Source organism: Heterodontus francisci, chromosome 17, assembly GCF_036365525.1.
Source record: "Heterodontus francisci isolate sHetFra1 chromosome 17, sHetFra1.hap1, whole genome shotgun sequence".
Classification (NCBI taxonomy): domain Eukaryota; kingdom Metazoa; phylum Chordata; class Chondrichthyes; order Heterodontiformes; family Heterodontidae; genus Heterodontus; species Heterodontus francisci.
In genome coordinates, this window is record NC_090387.1 from 40331568 (window position 1) to 40343937 (window position 12370).

The following is a 12370-nucleotide window of genomic DNA, read 5'->3' on the forward strand; positions in this document are numbered from 1 at the left end:
GAGTAAATCAACAGATAAGGCTAGAGGTTACTAAAATAATAAAAGGACAAAACTAAAAGCTCTGTATCTGAATGCATGTAGCATTCGAAACAAAACAGATGAACTGAGAACAAATAGAAATAAATAAGTACGATCTGATAGCCATTACTGAGACATGGCTGCAGGACAACATAGATTGAGACCTGAATATTGAAGGGGATATGGCATTGAGGAAGGACAGGAAGCTAGGAAAAGGTCAAGGGTAGGTCTGTTAATTAATGATGGTATTAGCACAATAGAGAGGGATGACCTAAGTTCAGGAGAGTAGGATGTAGAAGCAGTTTGGGTAGAGATGAAAAATCATAAAAGCAATCATAGTGCGGCACAGTAGTGCAGTGGTTAGCACCGCAGCCTCACAGCTCCAGCGACCCGGGTTCAATTCTGGGTACTGTCTGTGTGGAGTTTGCAAGTTCTCCCTGTGACCACGTGGGTTTCCTCCGGGTGCTCCGGTTTCGACCCACAGCCAAAGACTTGCAGGTTTATAGGTAAATTGGCCATTATAAATTGCCCCTAGTATAGGTAGGTGGTAGGGGAATATAGGGAAGGTGGGGATGTGGTAGGAATATGGGATTAGTGTAGGATTAAGAAAGCCCCCAGCGATTTAACATCCGCAGCACTTAAAGCAGCCAGAAGTACTGCACAAAGAACAGCTAGGCGTTGCGCAAACGACTACTGGCAACACCTATGCAGTCATATTCAGCTGGCCTCAGACACCGGAAACATCAGAGGAATGTATGATGGCATGAAGAGAGCTCTTGGGCCAACCATCAAGAAGATCACCCCCCTCAAATCTAAATCGGGGGACATAATCACTGACCAACGCAAACAGATGGACCGCTGGGTTGAGCACTACCTAGAACTGTACTCCAGGGAGAATGCTGTCACTGAGACTGCCCTCAATGCAGCCCAGCCTCTACCAGTCATGGATGAGCTGGACATACAGCCAACCAAATCGGAACTCAGTGATGCCATTGATTCCCTAGCCAGCGGAAAAGCCCCTGGGAAGGACAGCATTACCCCTGAAATAATCAAGAGTGCCAAGCCTGCTATACTCTCAGCACTACATGAACTGCTATGCCTGTGCTGGGACGAGGGAGCAGTACCCCAGGACATGCGCGATGCCAACATCATCACCCTCTATAAAAACAAAGGTGACCGCGGTGACTGCAACAACTACCGTGGAATCTCCCTGCTCAGCATAGTGGGGAAAGTCTTTGCTCGAGTCGCTCTGAACAGGCTCCAGAAGCTGGCCGAGCGCGTCTACCCTGAGGCGCAGTGTGGCTTTCGTGCAGAGAGATCGACTATTGACATGCTGTTCTCCCTTCGTCAGATACAGGAGAAATGCCGTGAACAACAGATGCCCCTCTACATTGCTTTCATTGATCTCACCAAAGCCTTTGACCTCGTCAGCAGACGTGGTCTCTTCAGACTACTAGAAAAGATCGGATGTCCACCAAAGCTACTAAGTATCATCACCTCATTCCATGACAATATGAAAGGCACAATTCAACATGGTGGCTCCTCATCAGAGCCCTTTCCTATCCTGAGTGGTGTGAAACAGGGCTGTGTTCTCGCACCCACACTTTTTGGGATTTTCTTCTCCCTGCTGCTTTCACATGCGTTCAAATCCTCTGAAGAAGGAATTTTCCTCCACACAAGATCAGGGGGCAGGTTGTTCAACCTTGCCCGTCTAAGAGCGAAGTCCAAAGTACGGAAAGTCCTCATCAGAGAACTCCTCTTTGCTGACGATGCTGCTTTAACATCTCACACTGAAGAATGCCTGCAGAGTCTCATCGACAGGTTTGCGTCTGCCTGCAATGAATTTGGCCTAACCATCAGCCTCAAGAAAACGAACATCATGGGGCAGGATGTCAGAAATGCTCCATCCATCAATATTGGCGACCACGCTCTGGAAGTGGTTCAAGAGTTCACCTACCTAGGCTCAACTATCACCAGTAACCTGTCTCTAGATGCAGAAATCAACAAGCGCATGGGTAAGGCTTCCACTGCTATGTTCAGACTGGCCAAGAGAGTGTGGGAAAATGGCGCACTGACACGGAACACAAAAGTCCGAGTGTATCAGGCCTGTGTCCTCAGTACCTTGCTCTACGGCAGCGAGGCCTGGACAACGTATGCCAGCCAAGAGCGACGTCTCAATTCATTCCATCTTCGCTGCCTTCGGAGAATACTTGGCATCAGGTGGCAGGACTATATCTCCAACACAGAAGTCCTTGAAGCGGCCAACATCCCCAGCTTATACACACTACTGAGTCAGCGGCGCTTGAGATGGCTTGGCCATGTGAGCCGCATGGAAGATGGCAGGATCCCCAAAGACACATTGTACAGCGAGCTCGCCACTGGTATCAGACCCACCGGCCGTCCATGTCTCCGTTATAAAGACGTCTGCAAACGCGACATGAAATCGTGTGACATTGATCACAAGTCGTGGGAGTCAGTTGCCAGCATTCGCCAGAGCTGGCGGGCAGCCATAAAGACAGGGCTAAATTGTGGCGAGTCGAAGAGACTTAGTAGTTGGCAGGAAAAAAGACAGAGGCGCAAGGGGAGAGCCAACTGTGCAACAGCCCCAACAAACAAATTTCTCTGCAGCACCTGTGGAAGAGCCTGTCACTCCAGAATTGGCCTTTATAGCCACTCCAGGCGCTGCTTCACAAACCACTGACCACCTCCAGGCGCGTATCCATTGTCTCTCGAGATAAGGAGGCCCAAAAGAAAGAAAAGTATAAATGGGTGGTTGATGGTCGGCACAGACTTGGTGGGCCGAAGGGCCTGTTTCAGTGCTGTATCTCTAAATAAATAAAAAAAATAAAAGAAGTCACTTGTGGGAGTGGTGTACATGCCAACTAACATTAACCACACTGTAGGACGGGGTATAAAGGAAGAAATAATGGGAGCTTGTCAGAAAGATACAGTGATAATTATGGGGATTTTAACCTACATTATAGACTGGAAAAATCAGATGGGCAGAGGTAGCCTAGATGAGGAGTATATAGAATGTTTTCGGGATAATCTCTTGGAACAATATGTTCTTCAGCCAACCAGAGAGCAGGCTATACTAGACCTGGTATTATGAAACCAGATAGGATTAATTAATGACTTCATAGTTAAAGCGCCCCTAGGTAGCAGCGATCATAATATGATTGAATTTTACGTTCAGTTTGAGGGAGAGAAGAGTGGGTCCAAGACCAGTATTTTAAACTTAAATAAGGACAATTATGAGGCCATGAAAGCAGAGATAGCCAAAATGAACTGGCAAATCAGGTTAAGGGATAGGTCAGTAGAGATGCAGTGAGAGACATTTAAGGGGATATTTCAGAATACACAGAATAGAAAAATTCCAAGGGTGGGATCTGCCATCCGTGGTTAACTAAAACAGTTAAAGATAGTATCAAACTTAAAGAAAAAGCCTATAATTACGCGAAGGTGGGAGGCAGGTCAGAAGATTGGACAGAATATAAAAAGCAGCAAAGAATGATGAAAAGATTGATGAGGAGGGTAAAATTCAGTACAAGAGAAAGCTAGCTAGAAATATAAAGACAGATAGTAAGAGTTTCTACAGATATTTAAAAAAGAAAAAAATTAACAAAGTGAGCATTGGTCCTATAGAAAGTGAGTCTGGGGAATTATTAATGGATAATAAGGAGATGGCAGATGAACTGAACATATATTTTTCATCGGTCTTTACTATTGAGGATACAAGTAACATCCCAGTATTAGCTGTAAGTCAGGAAATGGAAGGGAGGGAGGAGCTCAAAAAAATTATAATCACCCAGGAAGTGGTACTGAACAAATTGTCAGAGCTGCGGGCTGACAAGTCCCCAGGTCCTGATGGACTTCATCCTAGGATGTTAAAAGAAGCGGCTAGTGAGATAGTTGATGTGTTAGTTTTAATTTTCCAAAATTCCCTAGATTCGCGGAAGTTTCCGTTAGATTGAAAAACGGTGAATGTAACTCCTTTTATTCAAAAAGGGAGGGAGACAAAAAGCAGGAAACTACAGGCCAATTAGCTTAACATCTGTCTTAGGGAAAATGTTAGAAGCTATTATTAAAGACAGTATAGCAGGGAATTTAGAAAAATTCAAGGTAATCGGGCAGAGACAACATGATTTTGTGAAAGGGAAATCATGTTTAACCAATTTATTGGAGATCTTTGAGGGAGTTACTGCTGTGGATAAAGGGGAACCGGTGGATGTATTGTACTTAGATTTCCAGAAGGCATTTGATAAGCTGCCACATCAAAGGTTATTGCAAAAAATAAAAGCTCATGATGTTGGGGGTAACATATTGGCTTGGATAGAAGATTGGCTAGCCAACAGGAAACAGTAGGCATAAATGGGTCATTTCTGGTTGGCAAGATGTAACAAATGGTGTGCCACGGGGATCTGTGCTGGGGCATCAACTTTTTACAGTTTATATAAATGACTTGGATGAAGGGACCGAAGGTATGGTTGCTAAATTTGCTGATGACACAAAGATAGGTAGGTAAGTAACTTGTGAAGAGGACATAAGGGGGCTACAAATGATAGGTTAAGTGAGTGGGCAAAGACCTGGCAAATGGAGTATAATGTGGGAAAGCGTGAAATTGTCCACCTTGGTAGGAAGAATAAAAAAGAAGCATATTATCTAAATGGTGAGAGATTGCAGAGCTCTGAGGTGCAGAGGGATCTGGGTGTCCTAGTGCATGAATCGCAAAAGGTTAGTATGCAGGTACAGCACGTAATTAGGAAAGCTAATAGAATGTTATTGTTTATTGCGAGGGGAATTGAATACAAAAGTAGGTTATGCTTCAGCTATAAAGGGCATTAGTGAGACTACATCTGGAGTACTGTGTATAGTACTGGTCTCCTTATTTAAGGAAGGATGTAAATACATTGGAGGCAGTACAGAGAAGGTTTACTCGACTAATACCTGGAATGGGCAGGCTGTTTTGCGAGGAAAGATTGGACAGGCTAGGCTTGTACCTGCTGGAATTTAGATGAGTAAAAGGCGACTTAAATAAAACATATAAGATAATATAAGGGGTCTTGACAGGGTGGATGTGGAAAGGATGTTTTCCCTTGTGGGAGAATCTAGAACTAGGGGTCGCTGTTTAAAAATAAGGGATCACCCATTTAAGACAAAGATGAGGAGAAATTTTTTCTCTGAGGGTTGTGAGTCTTTGGAATTCTCTTCCTCAAAAGGCGGTGGAAGCAGAGACTTTGAATATTTTTAAGGCCGAGGTAGATAGATTCTTGATAAGCAAGGAGGTGGAAGGTTATTAGGGGTAGGTGGAAATGTGGAGTAATCAGTTCAGCCATGAACTTATTGAATGGCGGTGCAGGCTCGAAGGGCCGAGTGACCTACTTCTGCTTCGAATTTGTATGTTCGTATGTAATGAATCAGTTAAAAGGATACATGTAGTTCATTAGTCAAATTGGTTCTGAATGATTTGAAGTAAATGATGAGGAATATGTTACAAAAGGCATGCCAGTAAGTGTGGTGTTAACATATTAGTGCTTTTTCCACCAATGGAAGTGCTATTAGCACTGGAACAAGAACGTTGGCATGCATTGTTTCAAAATTAATATTACTGCAGCTTTAAGGTTTATTCTTTAGAACAGTAACAGACAAAGAGCTTTTGATTTCCAAGAATACGTAAATGCTCTGAATTCAACCTGAACTGATAGTATTTGCAAATACTTAATTCTGTAATTTACTTTTATCATCATCACTGTGTCGTTTGTTGAAAATAACCAAGTTTTTCTTTAAGTGACAGTGCCAATCCAGTCATGTAATTTCAGCAAATTCATGATCACTATTGATTTTAATGGGAGGGGAGGGGGGGTTCAAAGTTATGATTAACTTTGGCGAGGGGAAACTGAGGAATGGCACAAAAATCCCAGGAAATTATGGCGTGATGTGAATAATGGTGTAAGTCACTCTTACCATAATTTCCTGGGACTTTTGCACCCTGCGATGTACATATGCTGTTACAATGATGTGAATTAAAAAATGCTGCCTAGAATTTGCTGGAACTCTGTTTGCAATTTATTTATCAAATGTGATTGTACAATGTTTGCCAAAAATGTTGTTTTCTATTTTCAGTTAATTTACATTCTATGTCTGCTGATGATCTGCTGCCTGTTCTGCTTTATTTACTGGTCAAAACAGAAATCCCTAATTGGTAAGTTTATGAATGTTCAAACTAAAATAGTGATTTTTCTTTGTTAACCAGTTTAGGGAATAAAATGTTGCCTATTGCTTAACAGTTTACCTACATGCTTGTTCTTAACTTCTTCACGTTGTTACGATTGAGGTGAGAGGAGTGCACTGTCTTTTCTAGTTCCACTTCTCCACAGAGCACAACATATGTTTACCCAGTTACCAGTATGGTCAATCATATACTCTACTATTTATCCCAGAATAAGATACACCAACCAGGTTTCTTTTAATAAACAACAAAATTATCTGTTTATTATCAAACAACCCTTATCCAGTAATGAAGCAAAGCATTAACACAGATTGAAATATGAAATTCCCTTTTAAAATCCACCACACACACACACACACTCTCACACTGAAAGAAATACAGAAATTCTCTCTGCAAAAGTCTGTTACAAGAAAAAGACAAAAAAAAACCTTTGGCCAAATACTTGCTAATTCTTGAAGAAAAAAAAGAAGATATTGAAGGATGTCAATTGTCCCTTTTGGTTGGGCGTCTAGCTATATGGTGACAGGTCAGTGGGATCTTTTCAGAAGCAGTTCATTCCAGGCGGTGTTGAGAATTAATCTGGCAGGTTTGTTCCAGCTTCTCAGGAGAAATGATGGCATCAAGGGTTTCGGTTATCACACTGAACGTGCAGGGTTTTCTCAAAGACGGGAGGTAAGAGGAGCTGACACACTGGACTTCACAGCACCTCTAAGAGACGTGCAGGAAAGATGAGTTGGGGTTTCTTTCTTGGCAGGTTGATCTTCAACTGCTTTTCAAACACAGTCCACAGCCCAACTGAACCAAAACAACATTTCAGAAGCGAAACCCCAAGCAGCAGGTCACAACCTCCTGACCACTATAAATCTTAACATGTCACTTCTCAGTAAACATCTTCCCCAGGTCACCAACATTTTGTTGTTTATTGACCTTAAAGCACATGATTTCCAGTGAAGGTTGTTTTCAAACATCATCCCAAGTGTCCTTTCAGTGAACTTTGTAACAAAACACATCCATGGAATCTTTTCAGTTTTAAAACACAAGTCCTCAAAAAAAATAAAAAAATGGAAACACTTTCATAATGTGTTTTCTAGAAAAATATATACTTTTTTTGCAGGTTACTACTTTTTTTTTTTGCATCATTGACCCAAGATATCCCTTGCATATTTGCATCTCCAGTGCTACGTGTACATTTTTCATTACTGATGCCTACTTCCCATATAGTGAACTGACCGCAGCTGGACTGAGTATATTTTGAAATTGAAGCAATTTTTCATATACAGAGGAAGCAGTTAATTGAGTGCCATATGTGTAGATTTGGTACATACTTGCTCCTGAGTCAGGCTTGAGGGTTCACATAATCCAAGTTAACACTTCAATACAACTTTGAAGGAGTTCTCTATTATCTGAGGTGCTGTCTTTTAAATGAGATTTGGACCCAAGGCCCCATGCAACCATTTAGAGGGACTTAAGAGATCCCATGGCACCGTTTGTTGATGAGCAAGGAGTTGTCCCTATGTTCTGGCTAACATTCTTGCTGAAATCGTCATCACCAAAAGTCATCATGCATCTAATTTTCTGTTTCGGATCTTATATGCTAATTGTCTGATGTTCGTGCCTACAAAATAACAATAACTCCACTTTAAAAGTAATTTAGTGGTTGTGCAGAACATTTGGATGTGAAAAGTTATAAATAAATCCTTCCCTTCTCTATAATCCTGTGATATTGAATGTTCCATAACTGTTCTTAGCTGCATTCTTAGGGTACTATTGTTATTTCTAAGACATTCAAAATATTAAACTTCGTTACATCTGGTGAAACATGCAATCAATATCTTGTATGTAATAGCAAAAATCTATTTCACAATGTTTATACAAACATTTTTTTCATTACAGGATGGCCAATCTCAGTTATATCAAGAATTTTAGATTTTGCAGTGCAGTAAAGGATGAGCTGGGATATTGTCTAACTTCCTTCGAAGCTGCTGTAGAGTATATTCATCAGGGCAACCTGACTCTTGGTCAACCAGTAAGAACCCTTGTATATTAATGAAAGATCCCTCAATATCCATGGCTTTCATTTTTGCATTTTTCTGTTTAGAGTTAGTTGGAATGCAAGATAATGATTAAATGAGTTAAATCCAGTTTTATCAGTTAGTGATATTTTCAGCCTTAAATCTATGATTGTGCATTTTTGCGTGGAAGCTGTAAATGATGATCTTAAGTAGCTAATTTTAAAAAAAACTGCCCAGCATAAATAGGATTCACTTTAAAAGTAGTAGAGAAAATATTCCAGATAGCAGTTAGACTGGTGGTAGGTTCTTGGAACTGCAAATAATAGAATACAATTGAAGTGCTGAGTGGGTTAGTAGAATTAGGAAGGTAGTTTTTGGGGTTGTTGTATCCAACAGGAAGTGCATATATCTGGGAATACCTGGAAGGGGTGTTGTGCTTAAGGAGTCTGGTTTTGGGGAACGTTGGAAAGAGGGTACTTTGGTCTGGTAAGTATAAGGAGTGTAAATGTACAGCACTAACGGAGTGTGTTGGAGCTCTGGAAGGAGAGACCTGGTGTTGTGATGATGCGAGGTTAGACTTGCGTATGTGTGAAATATTTGGGGGGGGTGCGGGTGGGGCAGTGTGGCGGGAGAGCGTTGCTGGATACCATTAATAACAGGACAGCATTGGGATGGATTTCTCAGGAGGACCATCAATGAGAAAAAGGACATGGGTGCTTGACATTTGGGGTGGTTTTGAGGGGGGAAATTTGACAAAAGGAGGCAGAAAGAAGCAGTGGGAGAGGGGCTTTGGAACTAGGTTTATCACTTGGTCCAGGTTAAGGTTCAGTTATGAGTGGTGAGGGTAGGGGGGTGCAGGCTAACATGCTGGAAAGCATTGGTCCAGGGCTCTGGGATTAGATGGGTTAGAAGCAGCAGCAGGAAGGGAGTAATCCGAATTGGGCTGTAGGCCTGATTTTTATCTAATCTGATAGGTGACACTGTTCATAGCACCACCCATCTTGGAGATGCAATTGGGAGGACACCTAGGCAAGTAAACAAGCAACAGCACTCCGAACATTTAAAAAAAAAATGAGACTGGAGGACTCGACCAGGGCCGAGTCGGATAAATTGCAAATTTATTGTAAGAGATGTAGTGGAAATAGGAGTGGTAGTAAAGTATTATAGAAAGTAAATGTGACATGGGAAGTTTATGCATGTGCAGGATTTTATACATTATAGAAGATAAATATAATGTACTCCAGACGATTTGCTTTCCAAAACCATTGCTGGATTTCAGAGACCCAGAAGCGGGTGGCGTCGCCGCCTGTAATGCATGCAGCCAGCTGACTGCAATCATACGGCAGGTGGACACTTAACATATTTGAGGCACAGGGCCTCTCGATGAGGGCGGGCTCCAAGGCTGTGATTGTGACATCAGATGACTCGAACGCCGGTGTTGGTGCCATATTTAACGCGCTGCCAGCCCTGCTTGTATTGCTATCTTTCAGTGAATCACTGATTCTGGAGTGGTGCTTGACATGTGAGCAGCTTTTGGAACTCCTGGAATGTCATCTTTTCTCACCACCCCCCCCCGCCCCCCCAACCTCTGGAGAAGAACATACCACCATTGGCAGACAGCCAGATTGACCTGACCACATGGCTGAGGCAAGACACTGGGTGTCCCCACGGTTTAGCGATGCCTCCCTGGAGATTCTCCTGCAGGCTGCATGGGAAAGGCAGGTGGTCCTCCTTTCCAAGTGATGGCAAGAAGAGATCCTCCACCTGACCAAGGAAGCTTGGATGGAGATCACAGAGGAGGTTAGCAGCCATTGGATCACCACCCGCCCCCCACCCACCCCCCCCCCCTCCCACACCCCCGCAACTGGGTCCAGTGTTGGAAGAGGGTGAATGACCTCCTTCTACCAAGTTGAGTCCTACATATCTCCCTCTTCTTTGGGGCTTACATGTGGCTACGTGGGAGGGAGTGTAACATGGGAAGGGAGTCAGCGCAAAGGCACTGGCAAGGGGGTGAGGCTTCATCACATCCTGGCAGATGATATCAGCTTCTCGGCGACAGGCCACTGCCTTTCACAGCTCACCTCCGTTACATCCCCTGAGAGCAGACATGGGGAGAAACCATGTAGGAGACCCCATCAGGGGATGAATGGCTGCCACTAGCATAACTGCTTTGTTGCTCTTCCTACAAAGTCTCACTGTGCCCATCTTTCCACTTGCAGAACAAATGGACACATAACATGAGGGAGACCTCGAGCAGGCAGGGGCACCCAAGATCTTTGGCCTCTCAACGACTAAGGAAGAGCTCACTGGAGCTAGTGGGGGCCCAGGGCAGCCAGTCACTAGTGGATTGTGAGACAGGATTTGACCTCCCCAACGCTTCTGGTGATCCACATCATGCATGGTTGACGTGAGAAGATCTGCACAACCTCTCAGATGTTCGTGTTCTCTCATGCAGGTCACCTTCCACTGAAGGGGAACAGCTGTCCTCCTCTGAGGAGGAGAAGCAGCCAGAGGATGCACCATCACATGATTCTTCTGTACCTTCCACCAAAGCAGAGACGTTCACTTTGGTAGGTATGCGCTCAGCCTTAGATTCAGGGTCACGAGCTTGTGAGAACACCACACATGCACCTGAGCAGCTGACCGAGGCTATGACAGCCATAGCCACTGACAGTTGGAGTACTGTGGGTGGCCAGGCCCATGCTGAGCCTCAGGCTGATGACGAGCCTTTGGTGTCGACAGCACAGGGCATGCTGGAGTTGCGGAGAGAGGCAAGGCAACATTTAGTGGTGATGTCAGAGGCCATGCACGGCCATGAGCGGATGCTGGAGGAGTCTATCCATGCCGTGAGTGCTGTCATGTCTTGGGAATGTGAGCGCATGGCTTCCTCCATCGAGAGGTTGGCGATGCACATAGAGAGCCAGATTCCACAGAAGTGCGCAGTCCTGCACACCATCACCTTGGCCATGAGCTCAACGCAGCAATGGCAAGGCGAGAGAAGGACAAGGTGCCTGGAGTCTTTTTCAGGTCTGCCTTTCCCTGGTGAGCAGGAGATTCAAGTGAGCCTTGAAAGGGGAGGAGAGGCTGATCTCCATAGCTGGGGGCTCCCCTCAGGGCGCTTTGAGTGTGGACAGTGGCTCCTCAGGCCCTCTGTCAGTGTGCCCCGCTCCAGTAGCCATGACAACTGAGGAGGCTCCTGCCCCTGTGCAGTGATTCCCTCAGCCAGCCGGGGCCCTCCAGGCCTCAAGCAGCCAGAGGAAGTCATCCCAGGCCAAGGGGCAGTCTGATCAGCAGCCTGCCTACATCCCAGCTGCTAGCGATGGGTTCACACCTCACAGAAGCACTGGTAAATGTATTGAGAAAAGTACCTCGACACACTTGGAGATTCATGGATGTTTTCCATTTGCCATGTATATTGTTTAATGAACCTTTATCATTAATCCAGTTAACATTAATTGATGTGAAATGCTCATTCTTTTATGCCTGTATTGTGAGCTGCTACCTCATTGGGCTGACAGTGCAGGCACAGGCCGTTGGTAAGTGTCTCTGATGCGCCAAAGTGCGTGGTGAAGCTGGACACTAGGCACAGAATCAAGATAGAAAGGAGGCGACAGACTGAATACAGTGAGGTGAGTCTTTACTGAGTTAACTTTGAGAGGTCATCATGGCCGCAGCAAGCTGGTATATTTGAGATTGTCTCTTGCCTCCCTGGCCCATCGCTTAATGTGTCTGGCCTCTGGTGCAAGGGGTTCAATATCCAGTGCGACCTGCCCATTAGCCTCTTCTATAACCTCCTCATCGATTGAGGACTGCCGATCAATCATGTCCTCATCATGCAAGGCCTCCCCACTCTGCAGTGCTAGATTGTGCAGAGCACAACAAACCACCACGTAACGCATGACGCACATTGGGACATACTGCAGGGCTCCACTGGATCATTCAAGGCACCGGAACCTCATTTTCAGCAACCCAGTGGCCTGCTCGATGGCCGCTCTGGTGGAGCTGTGGCAAGTGCTGTACCTCTCCTCACAGGCATGAGTAGCTATGTCTTTAATGGGTAGCCCACGTCCCCGAGAATCCATCCATGAAGGCGAACGGGGCGCCCGGAAAG

General features: G+C 44.6%; 1 protein-coding gene across 1 annotated transcript in view; it reads left to right on the top strand.

The window, feature by feature from the left end:
- ankrd27 (ankyrin repeat domain 27 (VPS9 domain)) overlaps positions 1 to 12370 on the top strand; it is a 113624-nt gene that overhangs the window by 34424 nt on the left and 66830 nt on the right. The window contains 2 exon segments of the mRNA XM_068049317.1: positions 6142 to 6220; positions 8141 to 8273. Coding sequence (XP_067905418.1) covers positions 6142 to 6220; positions 8141 to 8273 — 212 coding nt within the window.